This window comes from Eptesicus fuscus, chromosome 10 (assembly GCF_027574615.1).
Source record: "Eptesicus fuscus isolate TK198812 chromosome 10, DD_ASM_mEF_20220401, whole genome shotgun sequence".
Lineage (NCBI taxonomy): Eukaryota > Metazoa > Chordata > Mammalia > Chiroptera > Vespertilionidae > Eptesicus > Eptesicus fuscus.
In genome coordinates this window covers 14,841,169-14,864,034 of record NC_072482.1, presented here as the reverse complement: position 1 = coordinate 14,864,034, position 22,866 = coordinate 14,841,169, and the positions used below count along the sequence as shown (strand labels likewise).

Genomic DNA, 22,866 nt, shown 5'->3' with positions numbered 1-22,866 from the left:
AATCAATATGGCAGAAACACAGAATTTAAAGAAGGCTTAGAGAGTACATATAGTTCAGTACTTGTAAGTGATGAACCTGAAGCTCAGAAAAATGAAGAGTTTTGTCTTCTTATCTCATGACTAGAGGCCCGATGCACGAAATTTGTGCAAGAGTAGGCCTTCCTTCCCCCAGCTGCTGGCACCGGCTTCCCTCTGGCACCCAGGACCTGGGCTTCCCTCTGGCCCCAGCTTCGTCCAGAAGGACGTCCGGTCTAATTAGCATATTACCCTTTTATTATTATAGATACCTATGTAACTAGATCTTATTTCTCCTGACTTGTAGCATAGTTTTTTAAAAGTCATAAAATGTTAGAAAAATTGGGGAGAGGTGGAAAGCTGGTGAAAATCAGGGAAACTATAAAATGTGTAAAATTCAAGAGGAATAATTTATTAAGAATATATCCTGTGACTAGAATTAATGTGTCACTTGACTTTTTGATTTCTTGGCTATCATGCTTTTTATTTTTAAGATTTTTCTTTTCTAGGTCTACTCATTAGATATTTGGGTACTCTGAGCAAGTAGATATTGGCCATGAAGAATAATTTAATATACAGTTCTTTTGTTAACATAAATCAGTTTGATAGATTTTGATTAAATTAGGTTCAATGGAGACATTTTTGAACTCACAGGAATGAAGCCCGTTTTAGAGAATGGTATATGGTAACTACTAAATCACTCTGCTTAAAACCACTCTCCTTCCTCTTATTTTATTATCTCCCATGTCCTAGCTCTGAGTGTTGGCTTAGCACATTCTTTATTTCTTAAATGGCCTTTCTTTCTCTATTCTCTAAGTATAGCCTTTTTTTTTTTTTTTTCCTTAGAGGCCAATTCACTTTTTATATTTAGATTTTTATCTCTAACCCTTCCCAGCCAAGAGTAAAGTGCTGTTCATATACAATCTTTTTATCCAAAAAGTTGACATGCTTTTTCTCTGTTTGAAATTTTTAATGGATTTTAAATTTGTGGCAAACAAATTTCTGTGTACTCTTAATCATTATTGGTTTGCTTATCATAAAGCAATTAAGTGCTTAAGTGATTATGTTACTATTGAAGGTGTTCAAAGGGAAATCTACTTCTTCACTGGAAGTTTGGAATCTAAGGCAGTGCTCTTATGGCCATGAATGAGAAGAAAGATAGTAGAATGAAAGAATTAAGCAGTGCATGAATGGGCAACTAAAGGCATGTCTTTTTTAAGGGCAGAGAGTAAGAATATAGGTAAGAGCAAATTTAGGCTAAATAAATCAGGGAGTTTTCTACAGTGTAAGAAATAAAAGTTGAAAGTTCTGCTTAAAGCAGTCTGAGAAATCCCTTCAGAGGAGATAAATGTCTAGGAGCTCTGAAATAGTCTGACTCTTAGATCCCTCGGAATCTAGCAGATGTTCTTTGTCATATCTACTTCATACCACCTTTTATTTCTCTAAATTAGGAAATTTGAATTATTTGGCTTGACAATTTTTCCTATCTATAATGTCTTCTATATTTCCCATTTTATTCAGTCAGTAGTTGTGGAATGGAAAAAAGACAAAAACAGGCACCTGAAATTGTAAAATACTTAACAGTAAACAATTAGTATAAAATATCAAAAAGAGGAATGAGTTGCAAAATGAAAAGTCTGAAGACCTGTCAGTTGGAAGCCTCTGCCGGCTAAGACTCCATAGTGGGTTATTAAAGGCATGATTTATGAGCCACCACTTGTGGTGAGTACTAGGAGCGAATGGTTTTACTCTCTGTAGCCCTGTCTCACAACGTCTGTGCTGTCAGGGCCACTGGATCACTCTCTGAGGAACATGGGGCAGATACATTTCGACTTCATAAGGCATTTGACAAGTTTGTGGTGAGACATCATGGTAAATGTAAACTGGTAGCTAGTTAATGCAGTTGTGCAGCTTAATGATTTACAAAATGTCTCAAACTGCTGAAGACATTGTTTTATAAGACAGAATTATGCACCATAGGACCCTCTTTCTTGTTTAGTTGTGGGGATAAATTGAGGGGTGAACATGAGAGTTCTCTTTAGGTTTTTAAGTTGTCTTTTGGAGTGAAAGTGGATTAGACTTTTTGTCAGTTTCTTAAAAATCTCTCAGAATTAAGAATTAGAAGTACACTGCCAGGTGCTCCTCCCTCAGCATCAGAAAGAAGAACTCTGGAGCAGAGATGAAGTAGACAACTTCAGGGAGCTGGTTACACTACACATAAGCAAGTCAGACACGGTCTTAATTGAATGTTGTTTTGAACAGGCTTCTCAAACATTGTTTTCCCTGGGGGTCTTGTGAAAATGCAGATTCAGATTCAGAAGGTCTGGGGTGAGGCCTGAGGTTCTGCATTTATATATGTGCTTTCAGGTAATGCTGAAGTTACTTGTCTGAGCCACACTATGAGTAGTCAGATTTAAACTCTTAAGAGGATTTAGGATTGGAAAGTTTATTATATGTAGTAACTGCAATGATTTTTTTTTTTTTTTCAGATTGGGTGTAGGCACTTTACCAGTGTTATTTTATTTTTTTAAAATATATTTTATTGATTTTTTACAGAGAGGAAGGGAGAAGGATAGAGAGTTAGAAACATCAATGAGAGAGAAACATTGATCAGCTCCCTCCCGCACACCCCCCACTGGGGATGTGCCCACAACCAAGGTACATGCTTTTGACTGGAATTGAACCTGGGACCCTTCAGTCTGCAGGCCGACGCTCTATCCACTGAGCCAAACCGGTTAGGGCTATCTTATTTAATTTTCACAGAAAACTTTCAAGGCATGTAGTTATTTTTTTATAGGTGATAATATATTTACAAGTGGAAACACAGGGAGCTTGTTCAAGGTTTTATAATAATTGATATAATTGGGATTTAAACTTAAAGGATACAAAAACATTTGCTATATTTGTCATTTTTTCATGAGATTCTGTGGTTGTTTTTCTTTTTTTGTGTGTGTGTGTGTGTGTGTGTGTGTGTGTTTTTGTGTGTGTGTGTGTGAAACTAATTTTCCCACATAAAAATAGTTTGTAATTGCAGGAATTTGCTCTATTTTTTACAACTTGAGCATTGTGGGGGGAGGAGGGGACAAAATTGTTAGTTCCCAATACCAAATTTGTTGCATGAGTTCAGGAAAAATAAGTTTTATAAACATTAAAGCATACTATTAACTAAAATTTTTTAAAATCCTCACTAGAAGATATTTTTTCAATTGATTTTTTTCAGAGAGAGTGAAGGTGAGGGGGACGGGGGTGGATGGGGGGAGAGAGAGAGAGAGAGAGAGGGACATCGATGTGAGAGGTACACTCAATTGGTTGCCTTCCTCTTGCATCCCTACTGGGGCCAGGGATTGAGCTTACAACTGAGGTACGTGCCCTTGACTTGGAATCGAACCTGAGACCCTTTGGTACAGGGGCTGATGCTCTAACCACTGAGCAACCAGCCAGGGCTATTAACTAAATTTTAAAAATTGTCATGTTTATTTTTTCTTTAGTTGAAAAATATTGACAAGCTTAAAAAAACAAAGTCTTTCAGAATTATATTATCTGAACATAATGATCACTATTTCAAGTTCCTCTGGTACACATTTATACTCCTGTCTAATAAAAAATGAGATCGTGTTACATATAATTAGTATCCTATTTTTCCCACTAAACACAAGTTTAATAATGACTAAATAGAACTCTTTGTTCTATTTATTTGTTCACCATTCGCTCCTAGGCTGCAATCTCATTTTCCCTATTCTTTGCCTTTTCCAATTACTGCTGCCAAATTCTTCTCATTTCTTTGTACTATCTCTTCAACTTGCCCATATTTTTCACCTCCAGGCTTGTTTTTTCCTATGGATTAATGACTCCTGAATCACCATGTCATTCTTAAAGTTCTCTGCTTCATTGGTTGACTGTTCTGGCTGCACACAAAACCTTTTGTCTTTCTTTTCTCACATTTTTCAGTGACTTCTGATGAAATAAGTGTGAATACTTATGGAGTTTAAACTTATGTCAGTGAAGTATCTTACCCTATCAGCTTCTTTTCCTAACTACTTGACTCCATTGCCAGATACGGTGCCAGTTTGTATGTTTCCTTTTCTAAAATGTTGTATCTGAGATTTTATATTTGCATATGTATTTAACTTTAATGAATGATTCTACTTCATTTAGGCTTTTCAAAGTTGTTGGTTTGGTCATTAAAACATTACTTGTAAAATTAAATATGTGCACAGAATGACTGGCTTGATCTGCTGACATCTGTAGATACTCAACTTTCTCTTCTCAGTTCTTTATTCTATGGCTTCTGGTCAGCCCAGTGGATCCATATAGACTGAGAAATATAATCTCAGCTTTATTCTTACATTCTGCCAGAAAAAAAAAAAAAAGGATCTAGAGCTCTTGTGGCTTCTCTGAGAATTTTGTTTTGAATAATAATGTAGAAATGGTTGTGGATGAAATTGGGACAGTAGAGCATGTTAGAGATATACTTTATAGAATCGTGTATATAATCTCTTTAGTAGCCAAAGAAAAATGTATCCTTAGCAGTGGATCTTTGGAAACATCAAATATTTAAGAGAATAAGGATTTAAGAAATATAGAAATTATGATTAAGAAATTAGGGTTGTCTTGGTCACTTAGCATAAGTGTGGACATTTAGGCCTTTTTAGGTAAGGACAGTGAGACCATGGTAAAGGGAGTGTTACAGATAATTATAGGAACTAGGATTTGACTTTAGCTCTGACACCAAAGCCAATCATTGACACTATTAATATTTTATTTTATAAATAATGAGGATTATAAATTCCTTGTTTTTAATTTAAGAGTTTAATTTTTACTCCTAAAATGGTATTTTCATATCACATTAAGTGTATATTATGTGATGTGAATATTGAATAGGATTATTGGTTTAATGATTGGCTAAGAAGTATTTAATTCCTTGGAAATTAATTTTCTGATCACATGTGATCTAAATCTAATCTTTTGGTATACTCTTAGGTTTTATTTTTTTCTTAATCTCTTTGGTTCTCAAGGATCAGTAATACTTAAAGATATACTTATTGTGCACAGTACCTGTCACAATAAACAGTCTACAAAGAAAAGCTAACAAAAACAAAGTATTGTTTCAATTCAGGTATATTTTGAAAATCATGGAGGTATGTTGTTAGGTACATATATAGGGTGGGGCAAAAGTAGGTTTACAGTTGTGACTATGCAAAACACAGTTTATGCTTGTATTATTATTTATTAATTATTTATTGTTCATACCAACAATTGTAAACCTACTTTTGCCACACTCTGTATTTTCTTGGAATGTTATTATGAGCTTAATTAAATGAATTTAAAGTTTATAATATTGAGGTGTTAGAATAGATTGAGTATACATTTATAGTAGCTATTTAAACTGAAATGAAAATGAAAAGTACTAATATTTTTGGCTATAATCATCTTATTGAATTGTCTATGCATCTGACTTTATTTTCTCTATTACTATTACTTGTGGACACATCAGCATTGGCTAACATCTCTACTAGAAAAAAAGGGAAGAAAGGAACTGAAATGTTAATATTTTATTTCTTGTGAATTAGCTTTATGCATGTTTGGGGAAAATAATTTGGAAATTTATGTATTTTTTGTATGTACATCTTAACTTTAGCTTAATTTCTAGGTAGTTTTAAAGTTGGCAATCTACTGGCTGTTAAACTTGGCTAATTTACCTAGAGAGCTTTGTTCAAAAATTTCCAAGGCCTTCTCTTCTTCCTTCTTCACTCCCCAAGACTTGTTCCTGGGTGATTCTGTTGATCAGCCAGATTTGGATACCATTGGGCTATAACAAGTCATGTGTAGGTAGCCCTCTGAACCCTTTAATGGAACATACGTGCTCAATCCTTTTTTAAAAAGATTTATGTCAAATAATAAAGCCACTTAGTTTACTTATATTTATAGCAAATGTAAATCTCCATTAAAGAAACTTTGTCAACTATTTGTAACATCTCAGAACTCTCACTACTCATTAGAATATAAAATGATTGTGTTTTAAATGTTTACTTACATTTAAGTTAGAATGAGTACTTTTTGAGAAAAATATAAATATGATAGGGCATTAAATGTACAAAATTCTTCTTCTTATATTATTTTTATATTACCATATTTCTATGGTTTATGATATCCTGCTTAGAATGTCTCATGAAATGGTTTACACTAATGTGCCTCCAGAACAGGACCTGGGCTCAGGGTGAGGCAAGCAAAGTGCCTAGGGCACAACATTTAGGTAGGCACTTACTTCCACTGTTGTGTAGGAGTCAGTACCTCCTTAAATTTTGTGCCCTAGATGCCTGCTTGCCTCATTCTAGCCCCAGCCCTACCCCAGAGAAGTAGACTGCATATAAATTATTTTAATTTTAGTTTAGCATAATCTCATGCATGCTTAGATGTTTTGTTTTATATAGAACTAGCATTCCCGTTGCAGGAAAAATCCTGCAATAGGGTTTCCTGCTGTACTCTACCCCGCCCCGCCTGCTTTTCTCCCTTCTCCCCCGGCCCCGCCTGGGCTCCTCCCTTTTCCCCCAGCCCTGCCTCTGCTCCTCCCTTCTCCTCCCCCCGGCTTGCTTGCTTCTCCGCAGCTTTGCTCTCTTCTGCAGCTCTTGGCTTCTTTCTACGCTGACTTGATATGCAAATTATCCGCCATCTTGGTTGGGGTAATTTGCATACTCGTCCTGATTGGTTGGTGGGCGTGGCTTGGGCGTAGCGAAGGTGCGGTCAGTTTGCATATTTGTCTATTATTAGGTAGGATGAGAGGCCCAGTGCACGAAATTCATGCACTTGGGAGGGTCTCTCTCGTAGTTGGGGAGCCTTCGGGGGATGACTGACTGATGGCTTATGCCTGGTCCCCGAGGGAGGCAGGCCTAAGCCAATCAGTCGGACATCCTTTGTGCTGCTGCAGAGGCGCGAGTGCCGCTGCGCTCGCCAGCTGTGAGCCCGGCTTCTGGCTGAGTGGCGCTCCCCCTGTGGCAGCACCTTGACCACCAGGGTGCAGCTCCTGCATTGAGTGTCTGCACCCTGGTGGTCAATGCATGTCATAGCAACTGGTCGTTCTGCCGTTTGGTCGATTTGCATATTAGCCTTTTATTATATAGGATTAATTATAAGATGAAAATTATGTAGCCAAACTCAAATTTATGTTTCCCAGAAAAAAAATCAGTTAACAACTTAAAAGATAACATTATGATTTTATGCTTTTTTAAAAAAATATTTTTATTAATTTCAGAGAGGAAGAGAGAGGGAGAGAGAGATAGAAACATCAATGATGAGAGAGAGAATCATTGATCTGCTGCCTCTTGCACGGCCCCCCCCCCCCCCCGCCCACTGGGGATTGAGCCTGCAATCCGAGTATATGCCCTTGACCGGAATCGAATCCCGGGACTTTTCAGTCTGCAGGATGACGCTCTATCCACTGAGCCAGACCAGCTAGGGCTATGATTTTATTCTTGCATGTTCAGTAATTGTCAGAGTTTCAGAAATTTAAGTTCAGTATAATCTTATCTCACTGAAATATGCTTGATTGTTTTATCTATTGGCAGTTACCTGAAATCATTAGTGCTCTCTATCATAAGCTTCTTAATTTGACATATAATACATTCAGCTCTTACAATTATGGATGATTATTGAAATAATAAGTAGTTACTACAGTTTTACTACATTTTTATTAATAGTTTTAGAATTCTTTGAGAATTTGCCTATGGTTTTTCTTTTTTTTTGAGTGCTACATCTGGAAATGCTCAAAAGTTGTTTGCCTTTTTAAAGGAACAGTTTGCAGTGAAAGTACAACTTCTTTAGAGGTGAGGTTCAAGTTAACGAATGATGAACCATAATGTGAGGAAGCATAATATTGTGAATTATTATTTGGCAAACATAACTAATGTAGGCATTAGCTGCTGAAGCCATTAATAAACTGCCACTTGCAGAAAACTAGAGATAGGCAACACAGAACTTTCTCTGTAAATTCTCAGAATGTGAAGTAGAGTACAACTTAGTTTGTTCAATAAGGACTAAAGTTTTAAAGTTTGATATGTTTGTAGATTCCATGATTAATGTGTAACATAGTATGAAAGGAGTATTTAGAATCCATTAAAATTTGTAGATGTGACATCATTGTCAAGTCAGGCATTTTATTTCTTAAAGTTAGAATTTATTTAAATGCCCTTTTTTCCCAAATAAATTTTTATTTCTACTTATAGTGGTGCCAAAGTAAGTTTGCCTAAATAGAATTATTTAATATTTAGTTCTGTTGATAGTGTTTAAAGTAAACAAAAATAAACCCATAACAACCAAGGGTGAAGAAGTATCTAGATTTGTTTTTAGCTTTCTTTTTCATGGTTTCTCAGAAGTGTATCATATTATAAATACATTCAAAATGTTTTGCTCTGAGGATATGTAGCATTCCTATAAAGGTTAAATCAATAAAAATGATTTGGACACATTCCTAAGCATGGCTAGAACAGGTAGCCCGTTGTTTTAGGTACCCTTGAGTTTCTGGAGCAGATCATTATGGCGTAGCAAAGAACTTACTAAAAGTTGCTTTCTATGTGTAGACGCATCAGCTTAAAAAAGTAAGATTTTCTGGTCTTTTAGAGATGAATATTTTAAAAGTAGACCTATGTGTATTGATTTAATGATGTGTTATAAACTCAGTTAAAGTTTTGAAGCTTTTTTTCCCTCCGAATGCTGAAGATAAACCATAATTGATAAGGAAGAGGTATGTACAGGAAAAATGCAATGGGCAAGCCTTTTCAGCCAGTTTAGAATAAATGATAGTCTTATGAATAAAGAAAGTATCACAAATTATAATTGTAAATTTAGGAATTAGATGTGATTCTTTTTAGTCTTGCCAGTTTAGAAGAAAATTCTGTAGTCACTGGTATGTTATATGTTCCTTTGAGCAGTTCAAAAGGCAAGCTTTAATTTTAGCATTTATTTTAAAAAGCATAATGTATTCTCCTGTGCTCAGGGTTGAATTTCTTAGTATGGTATTGTTGCTAGGTAGAGTTTTATTTTATGCAATGTTTGCTGTTTTCATCTTATTTCATATATTTGAGTATGCAAGTTTTAAGTGCATATGTAAGCTTTCTGATCACATAGTTTTCACAGCTACTTTTCAAAAAATATCTTTTTGTCAGCTTATAATAATATGATTTTTCTTAAATGTTTCCTAAAAATAGCATTGAGAGTATTAGATGTTTTTGGATCATGGAAAAGCAGTGAATTGACAATGCATTTGGCTGAATAGGTTTAAATCAAAGTGGAAAATTTGAGTTACATATAGTAATGTAGCTTCATTATAGAAAATTTCTTCCTATCATTTTATATGTGTAATATATAACTACCTTGTAAATAAATACTTTATTGAAAATATTTTATGTTATTTGTTGGAACACATAATTTTATTTCATAGATAAGAAAATAGTTTGAACATGTCTCAGCAAAAATTTTTCCCATATATAAACATATATAGAGTAGTTTAACCATCTAATAATTAAACAATTTAGCAATTTAAACCAAATATTTTGCTCTCTTAAAAAGTGTTGTTTGTCTTAATATATTATGGTTTATCATTATATTTTTAAAAGTAATATTTATAAAAATAAAAATAAGCCTAATAATTAGCATATGACTCAATTTTCTTCCTGAATACTTGTGAATGATAATTTAAAAAAAAAATCTCTTCATGTGTTTTCTCTGGTCCTACTGGTGTACTAAAATATTCTGCAGTATGCTTATGCATATTATAAGGGAAATATACAGTTAAACCTTTATTACTAAATCAAGAATGATATACCTCTGACAATAGTGATTGCTTCTATCTAGCTTAGATAATAACCTGTTTAAAATGAGGTGGCTACTAGTGGCAAAAAGTTTAGAAAATGTTATTAAGTTTTCCTCCTAAAATTCATGAGAGAGAGAGAGAGAAAGAAAGGGAGAAAGACAGGGAGAGAGCACACATTATCGTATTTAGTTTTAACAACTGGGGGAATGTTAAGAATTCTGTTTGAACATTGGAGTTTTAATAATATGAAAAAGAGGAGTTTTTACTATAGAGAGAAGTTAATGATCAAAGGTTTGGATTGCATTGATTTTAAGTTTGTATTGCTTTACAAATGTACTCTAGTACATTGACTTGATAAGTAGTATCTGCATTGTGGACTATTTTAAAAAATATTTTCATTTTTAGTTTTGAACTCTATATTTGTAAGAGCAGAGCAATTTTTTTCTGCATTTTGTCAAAAGTTGAATTACCTAAAAGCTTTGCCAATTTCATGACAGGTAAAAATTAATCTCACTAGATTATCTTTTGTAACCAATTATTTTACTTAATGTTAAGATGCTACTGTCCTGATGGAAGTTTTCTTGTGGGTATCTTCTTATAACGTCTTAATGTTTCTGAATTGGGTGGTAAGGTCTTTTGTATGAAACTATATACTTTTATATCCATTTTATAGAAAACTCAGTAATTGGTATAAGGTAGATTATTAGCATAAAGAAGTTTTTCTTTTGTACTATATTATTGCAGATTTCTACAATCTGGTGTAAATGTATGAAATAAAGTGAGAATTCACTTTTTTCCAAAAAATAGTTCTTCTTTGAGCTGTATATACAGAAAAGTCTTACAATAAAATTATTGTTGATTAAAGGAAATCTGCACCCTTTGTCTTTTGGATATTTATGTGTATGTTTTCTAGGATCAAGTTACACAAGTTAAGCCAATGGTGGGTTAAAATATTAATTGTAAAATGTAGCACTTTATTTTTTCTTTTCAACTTCATGATGAATTCATTTTGTTGAGCTTCATTTAGGTAATTTTTAATCATTTGATAGAAATAATGCTACATTTTCACTTATCCTGGAAATTTGAAATCTAAATTGCACAGTCAGTAGAGAAATTTAAAAATAAAATTAATTACTATTGCTAATGAAACAAAATAACAAAATTAAAATCACAATGCCTAATTTAAATTATTTACTCAGGTTACATGGGCAATGAGTTTAACTCCAGACTAGAGTTGGTCTTTGAGGTCATGTCCATAAATAGCTATTTGTTAAGAGTAATTACATTCATATTTGTTCTTGTGAACTGTAATAATTTGTTTAACTGATATCAATTTTTAATTTTTTTAGTTTACAAGTGGAAAATAAAGTCTTGAGTTTTACAGACATAGTTTTTGGTTGTTTTTATCTTGAATTTCCCAATAGATGCTGGATCTCTGTTATTGGTTTTACAGATTGACATTTCTCTGTTAGTATACATGCAAAAAAGTAATTATCTTTCACAACAGAGCTACAAACAATACCTCAGTTCAATAATTTACAACTGTTTTTCTCTGATTTGCAATAATTATCCCAAGTGCTGTCATCACTTATGTGTATGCACTCGTATGCATATGCACATACAAAAGCATATACTATGTATTAAAATTTTGAGCTGGACTGATATTTGAAAGAAATTAAAATTATATTTATGTGGCAAATACTTTGTTTCCATATGAAAATGTCCATATAAAGTTCTATAGCATCATTATTCATTTTTCCAAAGAAATACTGCATATAACTATATATGTTTTTAAAACCTTTCTGATGCTTATCATTGTGATTTAGCTAATATTTTTCCTTTATTTGCTTTTTTTTTTTTTTTTTTTTTTTTTACTGAACCACAAAATAGACTTAATTGTAAGATATTTGATTATAAGGAATATGTAAACAATGGTTTGGCAGACTCATGGTTCATATAATTTTAGAGGAACCTATAAATGTGTATTTTAATTTTTGAATTTTAAAAGTCTTTTATATAAATATATTTTTATAGTTGATGGCATAATGATTTCAGTAGACCACCATTGCTGTAAAAAAATAAAAATGCCAGTTTTACTGAAAATTAAAATAACTTATTTGATGATGTTGTAAAAGTTATTTTTCTTGCAAAGGATATTTAGATGTACCTTTTTAGGAATGTCACTTCTCTATTATAACTCTTCTGTCTAATTTCTTAAGGGATGGCATAGAAATAGTACAGATATTAGAGTCTTAACTGTTACTACAATAATCTTAAATACATGTTTCAGAACACTGTTGTAACTTTATACATCTTCTGACATCAATATAATAATTTTAAAATATCTTAAACATTTTTTAAAAATTGCATTTGCTTGCTATGTTTATATGGTAAAGAATTCCTTGTTTTGTGGGCAATTATTTAAGAAATGAAAATCATTTAATCAAGATAAACGTAACATTTATGTTCTTTTTATTATAGCCAAAATTGCACTTGGTTTGACTTTTGCTCCTAGACTATATATTAGATATTGTGTTTATGAGTATTAATAGGAATATAGGGAATAGGATGAATAATGAATTATTTTTCACTGCAAGTATTAAATGCTTATGTAGCAACTAGCTTTTAAAGAACTCTTAATTCTGCAGCTCATCTTATTTGGGAATCATTTTATATATTAGGAAAATGATAAGCTTTTTATTAGTAAAAGAAAGCATTTATGAAGAAATATGTTTCAGAGTTAACATCCTATTCAATAATAACACTATAAACACGTGAAATGGTTAATATGGTATTGCTTATATCCATCTAACCCTTTTTCAAACCTTGAACCCTATGTCCTTAATAAATAGTATATAGAGGAGGAAATTTTTAAGAATTCAACATTAGATGAGTGTATTATATTCACTGTAATTGAAGAGCACTTAATCTCAGTTGCTATACAGGTCTTTAAAAAGTTATGTGGGGATGTAAGGCCTGTTTTATGTGTGTTTGCTCTTGAATGGACAAAAGTTTGTGGTCTACTGTTGTTGAAATTGTAAGGAAGCTCCCTTTGAATAAGGTATGATTTCCTTATTATTTTTTGAATTATAGCACATTAATCAAAATACACGTCCAATGAATTTCATAATATTTATAATAGCAATAGCTTGTATTCAGGTGTATATTTTCATTATGTGAGACTTTTCTAAAGATTCATTTTAAAGTATGAAACACTGCATATTTCATGAAGGCTTTTCATACACTTTAAACAGTTATCTTATAGTACTTTACTCTTTGGAAAATATTAAGTATTGGAGTTTATCGTTATCCTTATTATGGGAGTTTAATGACATGTGGTGTGTTTTTTTGTAGAATTTTATCTTTAGTGGAATTCAGTTGTTAGGAGAAAAAAGTAGTGCATTAAGGTAACATTGGGAAGTTTCTGCATTGGTTTTGCTAGCACCCATTTAATAAGGCCTTACATGGTATATGACTAGAAAAAATAGTTTTGCTTTGTCACATTTACACTTTTATTATTCAAAGGAAGGATTTTTTCTTTTGAAGGTATTTGTCTATTTGACCATATATATAATATTTTTAAAGAGACACTATATAAGTAGACTGACTGTTCCAGTGCTTTTCTTAGCTAATAGCATTTGCACTCCTAATGCTTTTTAAGGAGCTTTTGGTATGACCTCTCTATTGACTCAGAGTTGTCACATATTAGTATCCTTGGACAAAGGTTAGAACAGCATGGGAGGTTGGTATTTGTATGCTTTGGAGAGGGATTGAGATGCTACTCTGTTTTGCCATCAATTTTCAAGTATGCATGGGTGCATCATTAATCATAGGAAATGCAAAAATAAATAATGATTCAGTCCAATTGGATTTTTTATATGAATACTTACCTTTTCCCTTTTTTTGTATATACAGTTGAGGTATTTGGGTAACCCCTAACCTTTTGCTTCAACAAAGAAGTACAGTATAAAAATATTACCACAGTTTTCATGTGAGCAGCTCTTGAGAGGGGAAAAAAAGCTCTCTAGATGAATACTTGTTGAAAAAAACAGTTGTGATACAGAATGTCTTAACTCAGCCCCAATACAGTACTTGAGGACCACCAGTGGATAAAATTGAAAGCATATGATTTTTGAAGCACTAGGAAAGGTTTGTAATTGATTAGTGCTGGTTGAAAGTATTGAAGAACAGTGAGTTTTGATTTGTGAATGGTTCTATTCAATAAGGATTAATTCTGTGTGTTTGATAAAATCTTAGTGCTTTCAATGAGTTAGCTTTCCCCCCCTCTGCAGTTTATTTAACCATCAAATATTTCAGTGTTGTTTTAACAAACTGGAACATTTCTATCTTACTGAATTTAACTTCAGCATGACTGATTTAAACAAGTCAAACTATCAGTGATTAGTTTGAAGGGTGTAATTGAATATATTAATTTTTTCTTTTTAAAAAATAACTAAAATAATAATGTAATCACATATATTTCATGCCTTCCTTGTAATTTAGAGACTAGGAGGTCATATAGACTACCAAAATATTTTATGCAATTTCTTTGAAATATTTAACGTTTTAATAGAGTTCTAAAATTTAAAAGTGAAATCTAACAATTTTTCATGCAAAATTAGGATTGTTTTTTACAATTTAAAATAATTTATAATATGAGTCTTTGGGAATTGCATAGTTATTTTTAGCTTAATTTGTGTTGGAGTGGTCTTCTGTGTTTGTTCTTGACTTTTAAAATTCTCTCCCTGGATTTTGGAATTATTTTGGAAGTAAGTTGTGACACTTTGTCACTATTAAACCTTGTAACTAAAATTATCATTACTGGTATGGACCACAACTGTTATTTTGGAAATCAGTGTTCACACATCATTTTCAATCAGTCACTATGGTCAGTTACAAAGGTTTTATGTAGAAATATTAATCGGTCAACTGATATATTTTCATAACTTCTTAATTGTAATATACTCTATGAGTCACATCTATCACTTTCAACAGATTTTATGATAAATAATGGGCTTATTTTGAGTAGTACAGATTGAAAATTCTTTGTTAATTCAAGATAAATGATATGCTAAGAGAGCAAGGACACTGAAATGCATTCTCTGTCTCTCACACACCACCTTTTCACTCATTATATTTGGCTGAGGCGATGGTCCGGTGTATGCTTTGTCCCTCACCTAGGAAAAGCCTAAACTTTAAAAAACAGATTTATCAAGTTAGAGCACATACTTTCATTTCAGGAGGTTGTTTTGATAATTATCATATAAGAATTTAAAGCCCTAAGTGCGATTTTCAACTTCAAATAGATTATAGATTGGTGAAATGTTTGCAGTGTGATAATAACCTATACATAATGTCCACTACCCACTCACCTGTAATTAGTTCAGTGTAGTGGGTTCATCTGAAATCTCTATACAGGCTCTAAAGTACTATTTGGGGTTGGGAGAGGATAAATTCCACTTGTCAGAAAAATAATTGTTATGTTTTCTAAAAATATATGACATTCTATAGAAGATGATCTTTATTTAGTTCACTATAGTGCCTTGTTTTAGAAATTGGTGAAGTTTTAGAAATTTACTATAGAAATAGTTATTAAGGGTGTCACAGAAATATAAGACGGCTCATATGATAGAATAAAGAGCATTTTAACATATCCTTTGTGATAATATCAATAACTTTAGTTGTAATGATGAAATAGTCCTTGAAACTTGTGTTTCCGATCTGGTTAGAAAAATGTATTTTATTTTTAAACAGAATAATATTGTGAAAGAGTAACTTAACTGCTTGCGATGCCTGTTTTAAGTTATCCCTCCATATAACAATAGTTTTAGCCATTTTTTTTTTCATTTTTGGATAGAAACAGCAAAAGTACTCACTTATAAGTTATAATTATGATATGATCTATAATGCAGTCTAATTCTATGTTCTGCTTCCTTAATGCAGAAAAATTTAGAGTACCTCTTATTGACTACCATTAAGTTAAAAAAATAATCTGTGATTATTATATTGTATGTGTTATAACTAAGGGGACCCACTACAACTATTAAAGGAGTCACTACAGCAGTTTTACATTTTGTTGGTAAAATACAGAGTACATTTCCTCACCCTTTTAAGAGAAACCTTTTTCTCCCCTTCAGGTTTATTTCTCTTTGACCTAAACTAAGACTGATCCTCTGATAGCCAGTTAAAATGTGTGAAGTAGGAGGAGTAAAGGAAACTCCAATCGTTAGTTGTAAGTTATAAAGCAAAGTTAATATATACACAGCAAAAGATTTATTTTAAAGGATAAAAGAAAATTTTATAAACTTGCCTTGTAGTTGGAATATGTTGGACATCATAAAGAAAATCTTGTAAGTGTTTAGATATTTTATTATAATACCATGTCAGCAGATGAATGTTGAAGTAGTTTATTTTTGTGTATCAACATTAATTTGAAATTAAATATTAAGGGACTATATTATGGCTGTTTTTCTTTAAAAGTCCAGCATGATTTAGTGGGTATAGCTCTTTTAAATCATGCAGGGTATCCTTACGGAGTTTTATTTTTCATGAAACTAAACGGTATTCATTTTGGTAGGTCCAAGAATATAATTAAAAGAATCCTAGTCGTCTCAATGTTTGCTCTGTTTTTATAACAGGTTCTACACATGGGTAATAGTGTGTAGATGTGAAGTTAAAATTATATAGAAAAGCACAATTACATGGAATTTTTAAAGATTTCTGTAAACTTTTTAATATCCTGGATATCCTGCTTAACTATAAAGATCTTTTAAAAATGGCTATTACATACTTAACATAATTTTATTTCAGTTGAACATATGCTTCAATTATAAAAAGTTGCTTAGAAACAAACTTATACACATAGCTTATGATATGATGCAGTTTAAAATTATAAATAGATTTCTTGTAGTCGGACTAGTTAAAATGTTAGCTGCACTGCAGATTTATTTCTCTGTTTTACATGGGAGAGCATAATGTTGAGATAATTCTGCGGTCTGTTATTTTGTAAAATTACTTCCTTTTTGAAGTTTGCTCAAATATTGGGAGCTGCCGGAATGAATACTTCATAATACTTTGATTAATTTATTATCTAATTTTATTTCAGTAAGGGTTAATGAGAATATTAAACCTTTTTATTGTTTTAACTACCTTATTTCTATACTTCTGAAAAACGTTTTGACTAATATGAGATAATTTAATTTTTTTCTATTTCAGGTCATTACTCTGAGAAGTAGTTAAGTTACAGATGCCAAATGCAAATATGTACAGCAATTTAATTTTTCACGTTTTAGTGCAACAAAATAGCATTATTATTATTTTCATTAATATAATGTTATCCGGAAAAGCTAGCAGTTAATTTATCCAAGAAACATACCTTTATGTTTAACAGGTTCATCTCTTATAGGATTTTAAAATATGGTAACACTTACCCCAAAAGAAGTTTTGCTGACATGGTGTCACTGTGCTGAAGAGGCTGTTTGATGCCATAGTCCCTCCTTTTTTTTTCAGATAGAACTTGTACCCTCTGTTGTAAATTCTGCTTGCAGCCTTAAACTGAAAATACAAACCATACCCAAACCTTGTTTTAGTTTTGCAGTATGCCTGGAGTACATAGACTTTATATTTATTTTTTTTTCTGTCAAGAAATTATGTAGCTGGTAACATGTGAAAAGCAAGGAAACAAAACAAAAAGAGAATGAGCAAATATTTGAAGGACCTACTATTACTGCATAGACTGTGGTTAGAGAGCACTCACTGACTCTGTTGGTCTCGGTGGCTGGTAGTGACCTGCGGAGATTAACCATTTAAAAACCAGAGACTTCTTGCTGTCCTCCTGGAGAAAGTTTGCACCGCACTTGTGGTTCTGTGGTTGTTTGTGAGGCGAATGAAGCATTCACACAATCCAAAAAAGCAAAAGCTTTAAAACTCCTTTTTTTTGCAAGCACTATTACTGGAGAGACAGAATCATGTGGTTTGTGACCTCACAGTGCTCAAAGTGAAGTGGGACTGCCTACCACTGTGGCTTTTTTCCCCCCTTGCTCTTGCTCTCTCTTTCTCTCTCTCTCTCTGACAAAAGGCTTGTGGTAAGGCCCTTCCTGGCATCCAGAAGGATATAGCTATTTAATTTTTGTGACTCATGAGGATTTGGATAGAATACAAATGCTGAAGGAGCTCAAACTCCTGTAAGGTTAAGCATTTGTAGAGCAGAACTCTGCAGTTAAGGGCTTTCCTTTCTATTCCCCCCACCCCCACTTTTTTTTTTTTGACTCCTCCTTTTATTTAGTTCATTATTGTGTCTGTGGAAAAGTGAGCAAAATTGGCTCAAGAGGCTGTGTGAAATTCTGAACAACAGTGATGATTTACAATAATTTACATCTTTGGATTGTATCACATTCTGGGGTCTGCTTCATATTTGCTGGGTGATTGGAGTCCTTCTGTTTTTCTTTTTCCTGTCTTCTTAAACTTGTGAATCTGTAACTCATTGTAAAAAAGTTTACCTTTCTTAAGGTCTGGTTGCAAACTGCTTGCTGGGCTTGACTGTAATTGGCTGTCATGAAAGTGTTAGTCTGGGGATTCCTTTTACAAATGTTAAATCATGTCTGTCTAGTTTATGTATGATCAATATTAGATGCCGGCTCCTACAGTATGGATTAAATGTAATTAGTATCATTATATTATTTATACCTTTCTTTTATGACTAGTTTAAGGATTTATAAAAATCAGTTATAAGAATTGTAACAGATTATTGGCTGAATTTTAGTTTTCTTTATGCTTGTAATGATTTTTATTTTTCAAGGAATTATATTCATTTTGCATAATTCTTTAGTTTATTTGGATTTTAACTTTAACATCAGAGTCTTTGCTAGCAAATCTTATACATGTATAAAGTAAAATTCTTATGTTGTAACTTAGATTGTTCAATATTAGGTTTGATAAACTCAGAATAGAGGGGGTTAACAGAAGCTGTATTTTTTGTTTATAATGAAAGCTTTGAAATAAATTGCAAAATGCTGTGTGTAGCAAGAAATAATGCACACAGACAGAGTATGTTAGTCGTCTCGATTTGCTAATTCTGATTCAGAAGAAAATTGGAAACATCTTTGGGAAACTATCTCCTTTTTTGCCCCTTTGGACATGTATGTATAGAACTCATTTTCTTATTAGGATGATTATATATCATAGGCAGAGAATTTCATATTTATGAATAGAGCTTCCTGTTTTCATCAGTTGGGAGCAATGGGGTATTTTTCAACAAAAATTATAAAGCTGAACAGACCAATTTTCTAGGCATTTTTTCCCATTTATCAGCCACTCTGAATTTGCATGTTAGACTTTTCTTCCTAGTGTGATAGTAACTAGGAGTGGCATAGAGTGAATGACTGAGAGGGTGGGCGGAGACAGTGAATTACAAAACATTATTTGGGGTAGATAATGGAGCAAGGGCTGGGAAACACTAAGGAGGGTATTAGAGCCAAAATATCCTTTCCTATGGACTTCCCAGCACAGTTCATTATCTGCTTTTGGTTTATATTAGATAAAGATAAATGTGCAGACATATTCATAAGTTTCTTCACAAAATATTTGATTTGCCCAAAATGCACAGGGAAGACATGGGAATGATTTTAATCCTTTATTATTCACATGTCCAGAACTTTCTCATAACAAACTTTTAGTGATAAAACACTAGACATGCACTTTAGTGTTTCATTTTAAATATATATTTATGCCTGATTGTGTATGTAAACATTTTACATTGAGAAGTAAAAGCTTTCATTTAATGTAATTATTCATACAAAAGAGAAAAGTTATTTAGTTACACTTTTAAAATAACTATGGTGTACTGGTTTGATCTATATCTAAAGGAGGTCTTTGTTTATATAATTTGTGGAATTTCCAAATGTAGTTCCATATGCACATACAATAGCAGCAGAATCAGGCAGTTGAAAAAATTTAGGTAGCCGCTATAGTATGGCAAATAAATGTTTTTTTAGTGTCTGTGTAAGGATTCTCTGACGTCTTACAACCCCAACTATTAGCTAAATATTTTCTCCCTTAAATGTTTTAAAAAAATTATGTGCACATTGGCCCTCTAACCTAACTTTGTAAGCATTTGAATAATTTTCAACATCTGTGTATCTATTACCTGCTTTTTCTCTTTTTGCGGGTAACCCTCCTGCACATAATTTTTGGGTCAGGATAATCACTCATATTATGTAAGAGTTTAGTAGATATTGTTAAATATGACCTTTATATTTTGTGTGAGTCCCATCAAATTCTGGCAGAAGAAAGACAGTGAAGTCATGTGCTTAAAGTTTGTATATTCATTATCTACACATTCTTTTTCTAAATTGAAAGTATATCCACTTTGAAGCAAATATTACTTTGTGATAAAAATTAAAAAACAAGTGATAAAGTTACATATATAATAATTGAGAGTTTGTTTAATTAGAAGTAACTTACCACATGTAATAAAGAGAGATTGACTCAAAAAAGTCACTGCAAATGAAGCTCTTGATTATGGATTTATACGATGCTTAAAATGAGAAATGCAAGCCACAGAGTTCTTTGGTTGTTGTTTTTCAAAGACCCTCAAAACTTCATTTTTGGGGATTATGTTAGTATTTGCTATGTTGATGTAAGTAACAAATTTAGGTCTGTTGTATAAGTTATGTACTTTAATGCCATAGACGTGAAATACCCCTTTGAACTTGAAATCAATTTCAATAAGTAAAGACATTAGTTATCTTGCTCCCCCATTACCTTGTATTTACTAAATTTGTCAACATTGGTCAAACTTTTTATATTGTATGCTGTTAGACTATATAACAGTAGAATAGTTTTTTAAATGTTTCATATATATTCATTGTTACCTTTGAATTATTTTTTTTTATTTTCTGAACTAATGATCCTATTTAGATTCAATAGTTTTATCAGTGTCAATATTGTGCTTATTTCTATGTGTTTTTTTTTTTATTGTTTTAACTTCTATTTGGTGCTGTTCAATTTTTCTTTTAATTGAAAACAACCGGGCCAAATGATTTGATGTATGTTTTTTATTAATTGTAGACATTCTAATTTGGCTTAAATTTTTCTCACTGATAATGAGGTTTTTAGGAAGACACTTTCTTAATTTATTGTTTTACCTTGATATATGACAATTTATTTTTTGACTTTTTTTGGACTTGATGTATAGCTATTTAAGCTGATATAGCATTTTTTGGGCCTTATATTGATTATTTGAAAAGTTTTTATATTAGTTAAATACATTATTAGTATTTTAATTTATGATGATTATGAGATATTAATTTTACTGTGTACACAACTGCATGCATATTTCTGTGATCGTGTGTTCAGGGTTATTATTTTGTGTTACTTTTTGTAATGAGTATTTTTTTTCCTCCTCAGTTTGTTTTAATTAAATTATGTAAAAACCAAAAGCACCACCATGTCCATGATTGCTGGAACAACTTCATTTGGTTAGTATTAGCAGCTATCTGTCTAAATGTGAGATTATGTGGAAATAAGATGCCAAAAGAGAAAATACTAAACTTATCTCTCTCCCTCGTACTCCCCGTCCCTTTCCCCCTCTTTTTCTTCCCTCTTTTCCTCCCTCTCTCCTCCAGGCTTTTTCAGTTTCTTTTTCTCTGTTTTGATATTTCTATAGTGTCTCAAAGTAGATTCTTAAGGTTCTAGTAGTAGATATTGACATTAATTCTCACTAATGAACACCTGGCAGGTTTGAAGCACCTAAGTTTTCAAGGCAAATCATTGTTATGTCTACACTGTTATATGTACACCTCATTGGTTAGATGGTATTGGCATCTGATTACAGTGATTTTCTTCCTTTTTAACAGTTTTTAATTTCTTCCTCTATGTTAATTTACTTTAACATATTGTTTCACATGACATTGGCACTTTAATTATGAGGATTTGTTTTTCCCCCTTTGACTGTTCTTCGAAGTGCAGAGTGATCCATACTGTGTAATGTAGCTGTATAAATAACTCATGTTTCTTATAATTATTGGAACAATTCATCTTCTAATGCTGTCATTTTTCTAAGAAGAAAAAAAAGGCGAGAACTTGCAGAAAATATGGGAAACATGCTCATATGACAGCTGAGGATGTGGCTAGGCTAAAGCAGGAAACTACTACCCACAATGCAATGTTACATATACTACCACTTAATAAAATTTATATCAAACATGCTACTGACAAAACCAAAGAAAAATAATATCCCAACTATGCTAGTTAACATACTAAATCTATCTAGGGAAAAATGAAACTAATCTTCTTGGAACTTAGTATTTAGAGAATATAGTAAATGAAACCGGGGCATCATAGTACATTGGAGCTCTGTGGTAACTTTGTGCTGTGGGACTTGGTTGTAGGAAAACTGTCTTATAATGACAACCTTTTGGATATTAACTTTCCTGGGAAAGGCACAAAACGGCACCCCCTTTCTTTTCAAGGGGGTGAAATTAAATTGTTGCAGTATTAAATGTATTTAGAGGACATTGTCATTTGGTAGGTAAAATCATGATGAGACATTCATGATTATTTAAATGTTTTATCCAGCTCAGGTATATTTCTTTCCATTTTGTTTTAAGTTGTCTTTTATTACCAGGTTTGAGGTGGGGCTTGAATTGTCCACTGAAGCATATTTCTTTTCAGAGTAATTGTTTTTCTTGGTCTTTTTATTTATGTTAACCTACCTATAGCTTACCTGATCAACCTATATGCTTTACTCTAAAGAGGGTTAGTCTAAAGCAAAATGTAAACTGCTTTTATAATGTGGTTGAAAAAGATATTATGGTATCTTCTGAAAAGGTCAGATTTTAATATACTTAGGGTTTCTGTTTGTAAATCTTAATCTTCTGTGCTCTTAGCTGTCAGACTATAGCAATTTTGATGAATTTAGTACCTTAGTAATTTATATGAATTATGCAGCTTTACAAGGGAGGTTTTTAAGATTTAAAAAGGGAACATAGTGGAGTTTTAGATTGATAAATGTATAGAAATTTTATCAGAGAAAGAATAGAAAAGAC

The 22,866-nt window shown here is 32.3% G+C and overlaps 2 protein-coding genes across 4 annotated transcripts in view; one reads left to right on the top strand and one right to left on the bottom strand.

The window, feature by feature from the left end:
* The window catches only part of RUNX2 (RUNX family transcription factor 2), a 222,206-nt gene extending 204,438 nt beyond the window's left edge, over positions 1-17,768 (bottom strand). Inside the window, exons 1-2 of the mRNA XM_008153225.3 lie at positions 17,577-17,768; positions 17,251-17,374 (exon numbers count right to left, since the gene is read on the bottom strand). Of these exons, the coding sequence (XP_008151447.2) occupies positions 17,251-17,374; positions 17,577-17,714 (262 nt within the window). The 5' untranslated portion in view covers positions 17,715-17,768. The remainder of the gene's footprint in view (positions 1-17,250; positions 17,375-17,576) is intronic.
* SUPT3H (SPT3 homolog, SAGA and STAGA complex component) overlaps positions 1-22,866 on the top strand; it is a 433,324-nt gene that overhangs the window by 41,333 nt on the left and 369,125 nt on the right. Inside the window, exon 1 of one of the 3 annotated variants that reach the window (XM_054722656.1) lies at positions 17,897-17,904. The exons of the other annotated variants lie outside the window; for them this stretch is intronic. The gene's annotated coding sequence lies outside the window, so the exon portion shown is untranslated. Of the gene's footprint in view, positions 1-17,896; positions 17,905-22,866 lie in introns of those variants that run through there. 3 annotated transcript variants of the gene reach the window in all.